Genomic DNA, 18,148 nt, shown 5'->3' with positions numbered 1-18,148 from the left:
ATCGCGTTTAATCTTTGGATGAAATTAATATGTTTTAATTTCTCAAAAAGCGATTAGTTGACACTGCAAGAATCGGCGTTTACAATGATGAGGAGAAGGAGAGAGGTACAGTATTTAGAGATGGGTATTCTGTACAAGGCTATATCATGGCAGAGTGGTACTTAGTGTATTATTTGTTTAGACAAAGCGTAACCAGTTACCTCATATCTGAAACAGAGGCATGATTAATGCTTACTTTACATTGTTGATTATTCCACCGTCATCATATCATGGGAACCAGACTTATATTCGGAGCATTCGACAGAAATCATTTTTATTTGTTATTGTTGTTGTTTCGTGTCTATTAGAAGGCTCACAAACCCAGAAGACAGAAAGGAAAGAATGAATTGCAAAAGAAAGCTCAGCCATTCACATATAGCTTCGAAGTTTTCGTCAAAGGAGGGAAGGTGCATATATAGAACCAAATTCACTTGGTAAGTTGTGTATATGATGGATCTCTGATCTGTTCCTTTAAATTTTTCAAAGAAAGAGGGTCATGAAATTTTAATAATTCATCAGGGGTGTATGGGGAAACATTCTTTAATTATTCCTAGAACTAACTTTATACTTCGTGTCACATGCTTCATTAACGAAAAAGGAGACTATTTAACAAGAGACTTACCTACACAAGTTTACTCAAAATATGGTCTTTTGAACTTTGGTGCAAAAATTGCTAAAACATAAGATTGTGTCGCGTCAAGCATTCCCCATTTCATAAACACGTTTGTCTTTTATTTCCATTCCTTGCTTCTTGTCTGCGTCAGATCTATTCCATTCAATTTAGAAGATCTTAAAAAGCATATGGCGCTTTCGTTCCTTCAAGTAGTAGTTAAGTAGCTTTTACATTAAAATCTAAATGAAATAGTATTAAATATTTTAAATTAAACGATATGAACAAGCATGTAAGAAATAATATGACAATGGCTATAAATATATTTTTCCGGTCCTAAATATAAATCCCCTTTTACAGTGTAATTTACACTAAGAAAGGGGTCTTATATTGAGGACCGGAAGAGTACAATGTTACTACCTTTGGTCCTTAATATAAGACCTAGTTGACTAATTTGAGAAGATTAAAAAAATTAGTTAAGTTAGTTATTTGTTATAAATAGATAGATGTTGTCTTTTCTAAAATGCCCTTGCTAATCATACATATTAGCTAGAATTACCATTTGATGAAACATTTAACATGTGCAACTACTATAAGGACTACTTTGAAAAAAATGAATAAACATGAGAAACAAAATAGTTTGGGGTCTTATATTTAAAACCAAATTAAAAATCAAACATGTTTTTATAATAAGAAACGAAGGCAGTAACAAATTTACTCACAATATGGTCCTTTGTTCGTAAGTGGTGATTACAGAGTCAACAAGAGACTTATCTTACACAAACTTACTCCTAGTCTAGAGATGAGGTGAACAACGTTAGGAGCTCATTATTGAATCTCCAGTATGCTCTGTTTTCATGGCCCTTTTCAAGCTTCATGTGTTTTTACGCATAATATGTTTTCTTAATTATTTAATAACGAATTATTTCAGCAAATACCAATAAAAATAATGAGGTGCATGTGCTGAGTGCTCAACAGATTAGACTTCAATTTGATTCCCACCCCTAACCCGCCGTAACTTGTCTTCTGGTGGGCTGCCAGCCCCTACACTTGAAGGAGGTATAAGGCTCGAGTCTAGCCTTAACATATTTATGTGCATATATTTTGATTATTTAAAATAAAACTAAAAGATTATTAAAAATAAGAAATTGAAATAATTAGAAAAGTATCCACTGTGTTTCCTATTACCTTTTACACAATTTTCTATCACCATTTGAAAAAATAAACAAATTAAATAAAAATTCAAATAAGGTGAAAAGGCAGCACAATCTTTCATTGACGTACTTATGTTAATGAAGAAGCATTATTTATGAAAAAACTTTGTAGCAATGACAAAATTAAAACCGGCAAAAACTGTTTGGCTTTAATTTTACCTAACTATTTCAGGTTATTAGAGGGGGGAAAATAAATTTTGAACTTTCTTAAAACAGTGAAAGATTTGTTTTATATATGAGGTGAAACAACAATTATATGTAGCTGTTTTTAAATATCAGAAGCATGATTGAATCAACACAGATAAAATGAAATAAAATTAAAAAAAATTAATTTATATCAAATATAATATCAGTATAATATGAATACCTGATACATTAACTTTTTGTTGAATAAAAACTGAAAATAAAGTGAAATTACCAATAATTTTTTTGACTATATGGAAAACACATAACAAAAATTTCTTTAAATATAGAGATTATTACTATCCTCAATTTTTAATTATTTCTAGTATTATTCAAAAATAAAAGTGATTATGCAGAATGTTTAATATAGTTTGAGGAATAACAAGATTTTTTTTAACGTAATTACATACATTGATACCCTTTCGGCTAAAAAAATTACGTTAAAACCTATTAATTAATCGTTGAAAAAAATAAAAGGTTTATGCTATTTTAAGTTATGCCTAATTAAAAATAATTGTGCTGAACAAGGGCATATATTCAGTTTAATTTGCACAAATCCAAACAGGCACAAACAGTCAAACGTGATGCATAAGTTTAGGACTTTGGTGCAAAAATTACTAAAAACAAGATTTGCGTAACAAGATGGGGAAATTTCTACAAAAGGAACTTCCAGATTACCAAATCTCAAATAAAAAATTCTTTTAAAAAATGCCTTATTATTTAATAGTGAAAAAACTATGGTTTAAGATGCATCCAGCATTCCAAAGTATTTTTTCGAGTGCATCCAATACTCTAAAAGACACCATGAAGTATTTTTTTAGATGTGCTCAGCACTGTGAAGTTTTTTGTATGCATCCAACATCTCAAAGTATTTTTTTTAGATGTGTCCAACACCCAAAAATATTTTTTGGTACATCTAGCACTAAGGAAAAAAAATTACTTCAAGGTGCTAGACATACATAAAAATTACTTCAAGAAGCTAGATGCACCACAAATACTCCAAGTGTTGGATACACCTGAGAAAATACTTCAAGGTACCAATGCACTTGAACCCAAAAACTATTAATTTATAGGAAACAATTTTGATTTGAGATTTAGTAATTTTTATGTTCCTTGTGTGAGTTTTCTCTAGAAGATCTGCCGCTTTTTAGTGAATTGATAATCTTCAATTCAAATCCAAGTCCTTTGCTTCACCAACGTTCCAGATTGTGCCACGTCGGCGTTTAAACCATAAGAAATAATACGACAATGGCTACAGATATACAATGCATCAGGAGCAAGTGAACTGTGAGGCATCTGCAAAAGAAGATACTACATGGTACTTAAGGCAATTAAGTTGTTCCCCTACAGCACTATCGTTTTTAATGTGTACGTGCTTTTTAAAAGAAAAAGTCAAGTTTGTTTTCTTTTTCTTTTTTCTTTTTGGTAACATATCACGATCTTTTTCTTGATCCCCTATCATTTATTGAACACCTTAAACCATACAAACACGTAAGGAATAAACAAAAAGGCTATAAATATATAGAATGTGGAAGAGTCAGTGAAGTGTGAGAGCGAGCTGAAAAAGAAGTAACAAGCCACTGACATCACAAATTCACGTGGAGGAAGAAAGAAGTAAGCGCAATTAATCTTTGTTTATTTCGCTGAAATGTGTATTTTAATTTCACAAACTGAAAGAATTGATGATTACATACAGTAGCGAGGGAAGAGAAGTACAAGATTTAGATATGAAGTATGGCGTTAAGGCTATATTACTAAAAACCTCCGTCGTTTCTTCTTTATGTACAGAAGAAAATCGAAGTATTATTATTAGGCAACACCTGAGCCAATTCCTATCTGAACTTCGATAGCAACATTGGGTGCCAACTCATTGCATTCACTCCTTCTCATTTGATTTACCTATGTCCTTCCTCTTAATTATGCATTCGAATACATATTTTAAATTTTTAATGCGTATGTGCTGGTTGTTGATTCCAGTGATGGAGGCAGACGAATTAGAGATGGCTAATTTGAACAAGGCCATATATGAGGACAACTGGTTCGAAGCAAAAGCATTCATTGATCGCCATCCTAAGTTATTGGACGTAGATTTTGGAGCTTCAAGAGGCGAAACACCTCTTCATACAGCGGCAAAGTTCGGGCATGTGGCCATAGTAGAAGAGTTGATGAAATTAGTTGAACCAGAATATCTTGAAATATGGGATTATTATGGCTATACTCCACTTGCAACAACTGCCACACATACGGAATCCATCCCAATTGCAAAATGCATGAGAAAGAAAAATAGCAATGCACTTGCAATTCCAGCTCCATGGCCTTGGCTGATTCCTGCTACCTTGGCTTTTCTGTCTAGCCACAACAAATTGGAACGTTATCTCTATTCTGTCACTCCTTTGGAAGTCTTCAAACCAGAAAACGGCTCTTTTGTGGGCCGTGACTTTCTCCGAACCTGTTTGAGAAGTGGAGAATTTGGTAACGTAATTTTTAGATATATAATTTCACTCGCAAAGCGCAATTTGTGTTTCATTTTCATTTTTTCCCTCTCGTCTCTTTATACTATATGATTCTATTAGGTATTGCCTTGCAATTGCTCCAACGATGCACGGAGCTGCTTTTTGCTCAAGACGCAGATGAGAACTCAACAATTGCGAATATTGCACTCTCTCTTCCTCATTCTCTTCACAAAAGTCAACTTCCGTTCTTGAAGCGATGGGCCTATCACTGTTAGTACATATTATTACTTTCCACTCTCTGTTCTCCATACAATTTTCTATATATGTCGTTCACTCTTTTAAAGTACTCGCTAGCCATAACGGCGAATTATGATGATGACGGTAAAGATGGTGAAGATGAAACAACCTCTGGTATAATTTAGTTTACACACACTTATTCCCACTCCGTCTCGATCACCCTTCCCCTCTTACTCCTACCTTCCTAATTAAATAAAGATAGCCTTTTGAAAGACATTCTCAACCCACAATATAAGTCACTTGATGGATTATTAATGAATTTTTTTCCAAATAGGTATTACCCCTCCCTATTACAATTTATTAGAAGAGGAGTTGAAGTATCGTATAGTGTTTGTCTGTGCTCTTAAATATGTGCAGAGTTGCAAAAAATATTTTATTTTTAAATTTGACAAGTGAACCACTTTTCTCGTTCTGGTGAGGTAGTACTACCTTTGATTCTTATTATAAGACATTTTCAACTAATTCTTACACACTAATTAATGACAGTTAAAGTATTAAATTTCTCTTAAATTAATAATTTTTTTTCAAGTTTCCTTCCAATTTAGATTAAATAAGGTTGGCAAAAAAATTCCAAAAATACTATTTATGTAATTAACCCTCAATTAATTGAAAGATATCATTTTTGACTTCAAGTTTCATAGAAAACAAGAGGCGGCAGTAATTAATTAATACTATTTATGTAATTTACTTGTGCTTCTAGTTTTTTTCTGCATTATTTTTTGAAGAAGCTTATGTTTTCCCATTTCTTTGATCACTTCTGGGTGGAAGATATTAAAATACCATCAACGACAACCACCGGGCATTTCTGCGTAGATATTCAGCAAGAAGGCGAGGGCAGCAGAGCTGGTCAAGGTACAATATCCTCTATTATCACTTCAGGAGATGAAATCAAATAATATTATATAACTATTATTACAGAACATAGTAGATTACAATTTGTAATGTTTTTCATTTAATTTAGCACCCATAAAATCAGGTATGCCAAAATATGAAATTTGAAATTAAAAATTAATTTTTATTATAAGCTCGATTTTTGAATATATGTCTCAGCCTTAATTTATGCACAGGTTACTCAGTGTTAGCATTTAATTAAGTTGCACTTAGCTTTGACTGGAGAAAAAAAGATGGGAAAATTACACACAGGTCTCACAGAAAAGATTTTATTCATCTAAGGTCCTACAAAATGTCAAAATTACTAACAGGTCCCAAGGGATCTTAGAGTAATATATTCTATTTGTAAAATAACATTACTGCCCCTCATATTCCAAATTCACATTTGCTCTGTCATTGCGATTTACAACCTCAACAGCGACTATTAATAACCCAATGAGGTGTTAACAACTTAAGCAGTATCCGTTAACAACTTATTTTATGGGATCACATAACCTTCACATAAGAATAAACTATAACCAAATAGTATAATACAACAACTTTAACACTAAAATGGGAAGTTTTTCGAAGCCATTAAGAACTTTAACTAAATCTACTAGGATTATAGCAAAATTTTAATGCCGAGATTCATTGACAACTTCAACAATAAATATTAATAACCCAAGGAGAGCTGTTGACAATCTAGGCAGTGTCTATTAACAACTGACTTTATAGGATAATATAACCCCTAACAACTATATAAGATTAACTTTAACACTATTTAGTTATAATTTAGTTAGTTATAGTTAGAGGTTACATTATCCTATAAAGTTAGCTGTTAACATACACTGCTAAGGTTGTTAACAGTTCTCCTTAGGTTATTAATACTCACCGTTGAGGTTGTCAATGGATCTCCGCATTAAAATTTTGCTATAATCCTATTGGGTTTAGTTAAAATTCTTAATGCTTTCAGAAAGCTTCCCATTTTAGTGTTAAAATTGTTGTATTATACTATTTGGTTATAATTTACTCTTATGTGGAGGTTATGTGATCCTATAAAATAAGTTGTTATCGGATACTGTTTAGGTTGTCAACATCTTTTCATTGGGTTGTTAATAGTTGCTGCTGAGGTTGTAAATCACAATGATAGAGCAAATATAAATTTGGAATGTGAGGGGCAGTGACGTCATTTTACAAATAGAATATATTACTCTAAGGTCCCTTGGGACCTGTCAGTAATTTTGACATTTTGTGGTACCTTAGATGAATAAAATCTCTTCTGTGAGATCTGTACATAATTTTCCCAAAAAAGATTAGACTCGTATATGCACACAAATAAACCTCGGGAAAAGAGAAAGAAAGGATGAACCTATATATATAGACATGCACGCATGCATATCCTCTCGAATGATTGGACTAAAAGAAAAAGAAAAATGCATGTCAACAGGGACAGGTCTACGCCATTGGCTACTCTCCAGCGTATATAATTTGTCAGGTATGTATATATGTGTACGCGCGCCAAAAAGTTGCCCAGAACTTAAATCGAATGCCTTTAACATTCTAGTTCTATTTCGATCGGTTGCCAATGGTGTAGGGATGAAGGAAATATATAAGATGAAGCTCCAGCATGCACAAGCAACTGAAATTCTAAACCTACTTTGTCCGAATATTCTGATGCTTCTGAATGTAGAAAAGAGGAATATGATTAGAATGGCACTGAATTGTGCAGCTCAGCAGGGCAATGCTGAGTTTGTTTTGCGAGTAACGAAGGCAAACCCGGAGTTAATCGCACTTGTTACTTCTGTTTGCCTAAACTCTCCCGTTTTCGTCATTACCGCTGTTGAATATCGTAAAGCTGCGGTTTTCAGCCTCTTCCTTTGTCGTCACTTCCAGATTACGGCAGCAGCAACACCAGCAAAAATGAGAGCAGCAAGAGAGACAGGAAATAACTTGCTACATTTGGCAGCCTCGTTAGCTCCTGATTCCTACCTTAACAGCATCTTTGGTGCCGCACTGCAGATGCAAAGAGAACTGCAATGGTTCAAGGTTAGAACTGAAATTTAATCCTTTTCTGTGCATGCCAGAGGCAGAAGAAAATGAATCATATTAACACATGCACACATGTCCGGTTTTTTTTCCTTGCCAATAATTAAGATTCATTATTATATGGTGCAATTTAATGAATGAAATTGACCAAAGAAGGAGATGTTCTCTTTTAAGGATTAATTTTTTTTAATTCATAGACACATCTGATGAGACTTGCTGATTGTGAACTAGCTAGAAAAGTGAAGTAATTTTATATCATTAGATAATTCCTTGTATAATGTAAGAATAATAATGGGTTAGCTTATATAGAACAAAATAATTGTTTTAATATACAATTAATCAATTCTAGCTATTTTGTTACGTTGAGTCTTTTATTTATTGCTTATTTATTTATTTATTTTCTATATACATAGGCTATCGAGAGTGTAATGGATCCTGGATATAGGCTACATCAAAACAACGAGGGGCTGATTCCTCTAGAATATTTCAAAAAAAACCACAAAGACCTAAGGGCCGAAGGAGAAAAATGGGGAATCATTCCAATAGCGAAATGCTCAGTTGATAAAAATAGCAATGTACTTTCTATTCCAAATGGACAACTTAAATTGATTCCTGTTACATTCGCTTTTCGTGTTGGCCTCTCTGAAATGGGACGTTATCTCTATTCTGTCACTCCTTTGCAAGTCTTCAAAAAGAAAATGGCCCTCTAGGTCTTTCGTTTCTCAGAGGCTGTTTCGTCACTGGAGATCTTGGTAATACAACTAGCAATACGTCAACAATTCACTATATATATGTCTCATTTTCATTCTATTCTCTATGCGGGTTCATGTTATCTTGATATTTCATCTCATATACTAAGTGATTATGATATATGGATAGACATTGCCTTGGATTTGCTTCGACGATGTGAAGAGCTGATTTTTGCTGCCGATTTCGGATATGCAACCATTGAGAATATTGCATTCTATATTTCTGATTCCCTCAACAAAAGTCAACTTCACTTCTGGAAGCAATGGGTTTATTACCGTTAGTGCATGTCACTCTTTTAAATGTCTGTTTTTTCCTTTTATCCCTGCAATTTTCTACATGTCCTTTTCAGTTACATACAAGCCAAAGTACTGAATTATGATGATGAGAGTAATGGTATTGAAGCTCAAGTTATTTTAACTACAATCTCGTTTTCATCATGGTATATTCTATAAAGAAAAGAGCTTGGAACTGGACTAAAAAAAGTGAGAGAACAAACATTTCATTAGCAATAGCTGGCTAATATATTAGCTTTTTCAAAATACTATCCAGGTCTAAAAACATGTTTTAGACTTATATGACATGACAATAGGAATAAACAATCTTGTAGAATCTGTTCAACTACTACAAAAGAAACCAAAGGTCTTGCAAAACCAAGACAAAAACACAGCAGAATACCTTTGCCTAAGGTAGTCTTATTGCATCAACACTCCTCCTTGAGACTTTGTCTAGGGACTCTAAGCTTCCTTCTAAGCTCCTGAAATCTGTCTTTAGGCAAAGCTTTAGTGATTATGCCTGCAACTTGCTTTTCGGAACTGCAATGCACAGGACATATTTCTTGTTCCCTTTCAGCATTTCTAAGAGAATATTATTTGACCTTCATGTGTTTGGCATTCCCACGCTGCACAGAGTTTCTTGCAATAGCTGATCTGCTATCACAAAATATTTGAGTAGCTTCAGCTTGCTCCAGACCCAAATCTGTCAACATCTTTCTAACCGAATAGCTTGGTTTGCATATTCAACTTCTGTAGATGATTGAGCCATAACCTCTTGCCTTTTGGAGTTCCAGCAAAACAAACTAGAACCAGGAGAAAACGTATAACCTGATGTACTCTTTCCATCATCTAAGCTTCCAGCCGAATCACTATCGACATATCCAATTAACTTGGAATCTGTAACAGGTCTAACTCTGATGTGCCTTTTAACTACCTCAGCACCCATTTGCCAGCTACATAATGCACCTCACTTGGTTATTGCAAAAATATTGATGATAAATATGCTGCAAACATCACATCAGGCCTTGTTGAAGTCGGGCAAAGCAAGCTCCCAACAGCACTATTATGCTTATACCTCGTTGCGTCAGCCTTGATATCTTCTTCATCACATTCACATAATGTTTTATTGACTACCAAAGGAGTATCCTTAGGCCTGCAGCTTTGCATTTTAAAATATCTTAAAAGCTCTTCAACATTAGCTTGTAGAGAAACAGAGATTCCTTGATCTGTCATGAAATCCTGAAAAACAGAGCGGCCATGCCTACGAACATATCTTTTCAACTACTGCAGAAGAAAGTGCCATGACAGACCGAATGTCTGGCAAATCCAAAAACAAAAAAAATCAGTAGATTATGTTTGCCTAAAGTATCTAGACGAAGTCTCATTACATCAATATTTGCTTGAGCATGCTTGTTTTAAAATAACCATATTAATTTTATCATGAAATCCATATATTTAAAACTTATTTGTTTGTGCATGATAGCTTTCCAAAATTCGAATAGCTTCACACAAGTTACTTGTCCTTCTAGTTATTAATTTTATCACTTTCACTATTTGAAGAAGCTAATGTTTCTCCATTTCTTTGATCACTTCATGGGTGGAAGATATCAAAATACCATCAACCTCGGCCACTAATCATTTCTGTGTAGACATGCAACAAGAAGACAAGATGAGTAACAGAACCGAAGATACAACAATATAATACTCTCTATCAGTTGATTGGAAGGCAAAATCAAATAATATTGCAAATCTAATAGAACATTTATATCAAAAGATGTAAGAAATTTTATTTTATTAATCATACATGAAAATCAGGTATGTCAAAATATGAAATTTGAAAATAAAAATCATATCTTATGCATAAGATGCTAATTGCTCGCATTTAAGTTGAACCTAAATGTTGTGCAACGCAAGAAAAAGATAGACCTTCACATGCATATAATATGTCTGTAATCCTTTTGAATGAAGGGCTGATAAAACTCCATTCAATAGGACTAAATCTACTACAGTTGATCACCTCCCTCCTTTATAATTTGTCTGGTATGTAGCTCAAAAATTCCCAAAAAATTAAATGAGTTGCTCTTAAGATTTTTGTCCTCATGATTAAGCTTGACTAATATTAAGTTATATTTGAGTTGCCAATTGTCCAGGAATGAAGGAAATACATAAGCGGAAGTTGCAACATTCATGAGCAACTGAAATACTAAACCTGGTTTGTAAGAATCTAACATTTCTGAGAGAAGATAAAAGGCCTATGATTACAAAAGCACTGTTGACGGCAGCTAAATTAGGAAATGTTGAGTTTTTGTTTAAGGTATCAACAGCAAACCCAGAATTAATCTCAGTGGTCACTTTTTCTCAACAAAAGGGGCATTATTTCTTCAATGCTGTTCAACATTGTCAAGCTGAGGTTTTCAACCTTCTCTGTGGGTTTCACTTTAGGAATGTGGTAGCAACAATGTTCACTGAGAATCACGATAACTTGCTGCACACGGCATCTAAGTTGGGCTTCTACTTCCCAACTTAACCACGTCCCTGGTGCTGCTCTGAAAATGCAAAGGGAATGGCAGTGGTTCAAGGTTAGAAATTAAATTAGATGCTTTTGGGTGTGTGTTGTGTGAGGGAGATTAATAGATAAATGAAAATCATTGAATCATGCAGTTCTTGGACCTAATGGTTAGCGGAGGAGAGATTAAATTCAACGAGAAGTGAGGGAATAATTGCATTAACTCCGGTGTAACAAACATAGGGTAAGGAAATTAGCTAAATTATTTATTGGTAAGAAATGTGTGTTGACTTTCCTCAATTACCTTATACAATCATATATATATATATATATATATATTTGAACTATTCCTTGATGTAGAACCTCATATTTCGGAGAAAACATTATAAATTTGATAAATAAATTGGATTAGAGTTTTATATTTAGAATAGAATCTAATATCTAACTAGCTCTCATATTTAGGATTAGAATCAGGAGCAGTAATTTTTTACAACTCACTGTTACAATATTTTTTTTGTTAAGAGATAGAGCACTTCATATATCTATTAGAAAATAAACGCTTAAAGTTTGAACTCAATCTAGTTCCATAATTAAAACCCCAATTTATATATCCAATTGAGTTTCTCACTTTATCTAATCGTAAATATCAGGCGTGGCTCAAAACAAATAAAAAGATTTAAGACAATGTATTGGGCTTTATTGGAACAGCCTAGCTCGTCTCCGAAATCTTAGGGCTCTTTGTTTTGTTTTCTTATTTTCTCGTTCCTAAAAAAATTTTGAGAATGAAAAAAATATGTTTGAATAATTATTTTTAAAAAAGTCATATTTAAAACAAAGAATATAAAAAATCACATAGGCAAGAAAGGAAGAAGGTTTCTCCAATTTTTCCAAAACAAAAAATTAAAAAAAATACAAAAGATAAAACAATCTACAAATTGCTTTGATTATTTAGTTTTTAAAAATATATTACTACTTTTTGTAAAACAATCAACTAAAAACAAGTTACCAAACAATTTTTTTTTACCTCTATTTTACCTTTTTTTTTAAAAAATTATTTTTAAAATAAGAAACCAAACAAGTTTTTAATTTTCATATTTTTAGGTAATGGATTGGGATAATTATCATGAGGCCTCAAAAAATAAATTTAATTATAAAATGTTGTAATAATAACTCAGCAGTATAAATTTGTTGTCATAATATATATTGAAATTTATCATGGCGTGTTTTTCAGTTGTATGTTATGGGAATTTTAGATGATTAAATTCCTTTCTTAAAATTGTATAATAATTTCCGCCGATATTTTAGATTTATATTGTATAAGGGTATGATCCATGTTTAACAAAAGACATACAATGGCAAAAGGAAAAAAATGGGACTACTGTACTCCAAACTCAAAACTAAACAAGATTGAATATTAAGTTTGAACTCACTTTAAATTGGAATCAAATACTACCTCTGATCTTAAGTATGAGAGTCAATTTATAGTATAATTTAGGGAGAATTAGAACCAAGGACCAAGAAAAAGCAATATTTATTTTAGAGAATCTTAAAAATCATAATTATTTTAAAATACCAAAAATTAAAATACAATTTTAAAAATACTAAATCACCCATAATTATTCTTCTTTTCCAATCAACTGTCACATCTCATTCTATACAAAATTGAAAAACCATCAAATGTTAGATTTAGGACTATGAGTAACAAATAGTTTTGAATGTTATCGTTTGTGACAAAAAACTTAAAGATCTTGAAATAATAATGTTATCAATAATTACAAATTCTGAGTATGAATAAGAAAAAAGTTGTGTATATATAGCTTAGGGAAGTTCTAACTTTTTGAAAAAGTTGCGGGAAAAATGTAATTACACTATTTTAAAATCAATACCCAACAATATAAAATAGTAGGGAAGGAAAGCAACAACTAAAAAATCACGGAGAGAGATGGAGGTGGGATAGAGATAATTTGGCATTTTAGAATCAATATTTTAAATTTTGGTCCTTTTAAGTAATTCTAATTTTTATGGTCTTTTTTAATAAATATTTCTTTCTACATGTCCTTTATTCTAATTCTCCCTATAATTTATGCTACAAACCAGTTTTTATAATCAAAAACTAACTTACTTGATCATAATATAGTGTTTATTTAGAATAGCTTATAAGTAATATTTTAATCATAATTTATGGAATACGAGGTAAATATGTGAGATAAAATTTATCTAATTTTACATAAAATGTGTTTATAAGTGTTTTAAACGTTTTTCCAAACAAGCTTATAATTGCCAAAAAAAAAAAACATGTCTCCAAATAAAATCAAATCAAGTCAAATATAGGTGACGTCCCGTGTTTCAAAACTAAACATTGAATGGTAGATAATATTAGTAGTTCTGACCTTGGACCCAGTGTTCCCTAATCATTTCTGTGGATCACCTAATTTCCCTGATTCCACTAATTCAACTGAAGAGTAGGTCCCATTCAAGCAGTTTTCCGCCAGCTAATGTCCGTCCCCCCCCCCCTCTTTTTTAAAATTTATTTTTATTCGATCGAAAGTGATGAAATTAAAATCTGAACTTTATTTGACACCATATATATGTATATATTATATATATATTAAAAAAAAGTGTTCATATTTAATACCCAAACATATTTTGAACAGAATTACCTCCAATAAAATCATACATGTGAATAATAAAAACAAATATATAATTGTGCTGTAAATACAAACATCAAAGTCATGGACATGTAACATGTATAACTAGCTAGGTATTTCGGTTTTAATTTCTTTTTCGAATTAATACATTATACTTAAAACTAAAATAAACATCCCACTAGCTAGTTTTTGTATTTGAGGACGGGAGAGAGTGATATTCTTTGCATTTTTGTTTTTTACCAGCAGTGATATCCTTTGCATTGTTAGTTTAATTTCTTGTGACTTGAATTATTGTCCTAAAACCTAATTGTTGGGCAGACATTAATGTCAATATTTATAAATCCTTTCATTTTAAACTATTTTTACAGACTGTGTCAATATTCTACTTAATATGAATCAACAAATTAACATGTGTGTAAGCTTTTATAAAAATCATGATATTTATAAATTATAAATAATGTGGCCCAACGTACCCTTAAACTATTTTTTATTCTAATTTCAGTTTTTATAAAATATATCATATAAATAAGTTAACGGGGAACTATTTTTTTTTATGAAATCATATTTAAATATAAATTACATTATACTAATTAATTTTCATTCTAATTTTAGTTTGGAAAAATCAATCAGAATAAAATTCAATTTGGCAACCAACATGTGTTGGTCCTAGTGAAAGGAGTTTTAATTGCTTAAACATGAGGCCTTGAGTTTAAATTTCTACGAATTGGGATCGAACCCGCGCGCACACCCCACACACACGTATACCACTAGGCCAAACGGCCGGTGGTTAAATTTATATGAATTGAGAAAACATTTTTAAGAGAACCATCTTTAATCGCCCCAATGATATTTAAATTTAACTCAGAAAAAAAATTACAAAACTTAACGTAAACAAACCCAAAATAAAGCGAAGGCGCATTGGCCTTAATTTTTTTTTCCCGTTTTTGTGAATGTCGATATGAGTTGAAGGCATTGTGGAACCACATCAAAAGACAAGTGGGTTCATTCTTTATTGCTAACTTATCTCTTGAGAGGGAGCTCATATATTACCTCCAATTTTTAATATAAAAATTAGTTTAATTTTTAATTTGATCCTAAATATAAGACCCCTATCTATTATGTCCTTTATATTTATCTATTTTTTTCAAAGTAATTCTTATAGTAATTGTACATGTTAAATATTTTATCAAATAGTAGTTCTCACTAATACAAATTATTAATAAGGGTATTTTAGGGAGGACAGGACCAATTTAGTATAAATAATTAACTTAACAAATTTTCTTAATTTTCTTAAATTAGTTAACTAACTCTTATATTAAGGACTGAAGATAATATAAAGCAACGTACATCTATTGTCAGCCCCCTTTTTTATGTCTAAATTTTCTTTATATTATTGAGTGCTTTTGATGATAGCTCAACAAAATTGTCGGGGGAAAAATTAAATGATGTAAATGATCTACTAGCTATGCTGCATAGAATTTGAAAATAAATTATATCAGTTTTGGTTCTAATTATAAGACCTCATTTGTAGACTATAAATGAGGTCTTATAATTAGGACTGAGGTTAGTATATACTCATTCTAAACTACTCCCATACTCATTCTAAGCTCATCAAATTTGAATTATTTAGTGGATGGTTTAGATTTAATTTTTTATTTTTATTTATTTAGAATAATTATTTTAATAGGTATATGCTATAGAGTAAAGATAATCTCTTAACTACTATTTTTTAAAAAAATATTTTTCTATTTAAAAATAATTCATTAAAATTTAAAACATAAACTGTTCAAATAAGATTTGAATGGTCCAGATCTGATGAATTTAAGGTACTCATAACAATTTTTTCTATGAATAATGAGTTTTACATAAACCTGAACCATTCAAATAAATTAAAGGATAAAATTTTATTCAAAATTTTAATCATCTTCCGTGCCGTCAGTGTAAGGCAGATTATTGAACTTTTTTTTAATCGTCAAATATTTATTATGGCCTTTTAAATTAAAATAATCCCCAATCATCACAAAAACACCCCTATCATGATATCTTTGTACAGTAGAACACCTGATGAGGTCAACCACCTTGGGTGCAATAATTCATGTTGATATTGATGACGCGTAAGATCTGGCAATGCTATATGTGTAAAAGATTAAAATTAATCTAAAATAGACTACATTTGTAAAGAAAAGAAGGGAAAAATATTCATTGCGAACCAGGTCATGGGGACTACGTACTGTTGATATTTATTACATAAGGACCCTTCGAACTAGCTCAAATTTCCTATATAAAGGGCTAAGGCCTAAGCCTTCGTTGTGCATTTGAATTAGGGTTTGCATTATATATCGATCACCACAAACAGAAAAGAAACAAAGATGGCTCACTTATTCGGGAAGCTTGAAGCAGATGTTCACCTTAATGCTTCTGCTGAGAAGTTTCATGAAATGTTCAGCAACAATCCTCATCACATTGCCAACCTTGCTCCTGGGAAAGTCAAGGCTGTGACTAAGCATCAAGGTCGTTTCGGAGAGGTTGGCTCTGTCCTTGTCTGGAATTATGTTCTTGGTAAGCTAAATTTTAATTTATCAGTATCATGTCGACAGTGTTTTTTTTTTAATTGATGATTTTCGTTCATTTTCGAGATTGAATAAGCTTCACTATATGATATGTATATTATCAGATCAAATGACTGATATTAGTTGTGACTGCACGTAGATGGGAAGACCTGCGTGGCCAAGACTGTGATTGAAGCAATAGACCCAGCAAAGAACTCAATCACTTTGAAGATAACAGAAGGCGATGTACTTGAACATCTCAAGAGCTTCAAAGCCACGATTCAAGCCATTCCAAAGGAAAAGGGATGTGCGGTTCAATGGACTTTTGAGTACGAAAAGCTTCAGGGACAAATCCCAGATCCTCATTCTCTGATGCAGCTCGCATCCGAGGTTAGCAGAGACATTGATTCACACCTCACACAAGGACAAGGCGATCATGAGGAACAGTTATTTGGGAAGGTGGAAGTTGATGTTCACATTGATGCTTCTGCAGACAAGTTTCATGAATTGATGACCTCCAAGCCACACCACATTCCTAATATTTCTCCTGCCAACGTTCAACATGTTGCTACAGATGCAAACTGGGGCAAACTCGGTTCTGTCATTACCTGGCACTATGTCCATGGTAAGTACTCAACTACTCATTTATGCGCGCGCGCGCGCGTGTGTGTGTAGAGAGGGAGAGTAAGGTAGGTATGTACACTTTCTCTTCAGTACTTCTCCTGGTTTTCTTCTGGGAAAACGACACTTCGAAGAGTGAAGTGCTGCTTCTGATTGAGTCCTCATGATTTATAACCGAGCTGCAGTTATTTCCGATCCGAGTCAATAATGATGTCCTTCATTGTTATTTATTGGGAAGGAACATAATTACCAATAATAAGTGAATGATAAGTTTCAGTACCGAAAATATGACAAGAAGATCTATGCTGCTTATTTGTCATTTGGACCTTTTGGTAATCATATTCTTTCTTTGGGACATCATAATTATTTCTGCTTTATTCTTCTTATAAGGTGCCAAGTCGCCATTTTCCCTTTCATTTTTACCCTACAAGTTCAAAGAATTAATGAGCATCCCTTTGAACATGATACTGAACTAGTATTGTGATGAATTAACAGAAGGGAAAAACTGTGTGGCCAAGGAGAAGATCCATGCCGTAGATGCGAGCAAGAACTTGATCACTTTCAGAGTTGTGGAGGGAGATATCCTGAAGGATTTCAAGAGCATGGCCATAACGCTGCAGGCAACTCCAAAGGATAAAGGGAGTTTGGTGCACGTCACCATGGAATATGAGAAGCTGAAAGGTCACATTCCTGATCCTCACACTCTTACAAAGTTGGTTGCTGATGTTACCAGAGACATGGGTTCTCATCTTGCCCTCTAGTGCCCACCCCTATTCTAAGCCTGTCCATCGAGATAACATATGGTGGGTATATCGTGGGATTCGAATCTTAATTCAAGTCCTAATAAAGTGCTTATTGTCATAAGTAATATATGAATAAAAACAGGTTCAGTCATAAGTTGTAATGCTTAATGACGAGGAGCTTGTTCTTATGTACTGCAATTATGGTAGCTGCTATTCTTGTGTATGTGTGTGATGGAAGACTTGAGATTATTCTTGGTTGAATGAGTATGTTTTGATTGGTTGTTATATATATGTGTGTGTGTATGTATGTATAAAGTGCACTTTATGATTATCAACTTTGTCAATTT

General features: G+C 32.6%; 1 protein-coding gene and 1 long non-coding RNA gene across 2 annotated transcripts in view; one reads left to right on the top strand and one right to left on the bottom strand.

Moving 5' to 3' along the window:
• The window catches only part of LOC114712195 (uncharacterized), a 79,959-nt gene extending 63,127 nt beyond the window's left edge, over positions 1 to 16,832 (bottom strand). Inside the window, exons 1-2 of the long non-coding RNA XR_003737209.1 lie at positions 16,787 to 16,832; positions 4,957 to 4,963 (exon numbers count right to left, since the gene is read on the bottom strand). This is a non-coding gene — a long non-coding RNA (uncharacterized LOC114712195). The remainder of the gene's footprint in view (positions 1 to 4,956; positions 4,964 to 16,786) is intronic.
• Positions 1 to 17,834, top strand: part of LOC114712190 (MLP-like protein 28) — an 89,097-nt gene extending 71,263 nt beyond the window's left edge. Inside the window, exons 3-4 of the mRNA XM_028896662.1 lie at positions 16,598 to 17,062; positions 17,554 to 17,834. Of these exons, the coding sequence (XP_028752495.1) occupies positions 16,598 to 17,062; positions 17,554 to 17,819 (731 nt within the window). The 3' untranslated portion in view covers positions 17,820 to 17,834. The remainder of the gene's footprint in view (positions 1 to 16,597; positions 17,063 to 17,553) is intronic.
• The last annotated feature ends 314 nt before the right edge of the window (positions 17,835 to 18,148 follow it).

This window comes from Neltuma alba, unplaced genomic scaffold (assembly GCF_004799145.2).
Source record: "Neltuma alba isolate B1F8T4 unplaced genomic scaffold, ASM479914v2 tig00011340_pilon, whole genome shotgun sequence".
In the NCBI taxonomy this organism is placed as follows: domain Eukaryota; kingdom Viridiplantae; phylum Streptophyta; class Magnoliopsida; order Fabales; family Fabaceae; genus Neltuma; species Neltuma alba.
The sequence above is the reverse complement of the archived record's forward strand: the minus strand, read 5'-3'. Positions and strand labels throughout refer to the sequence as shown.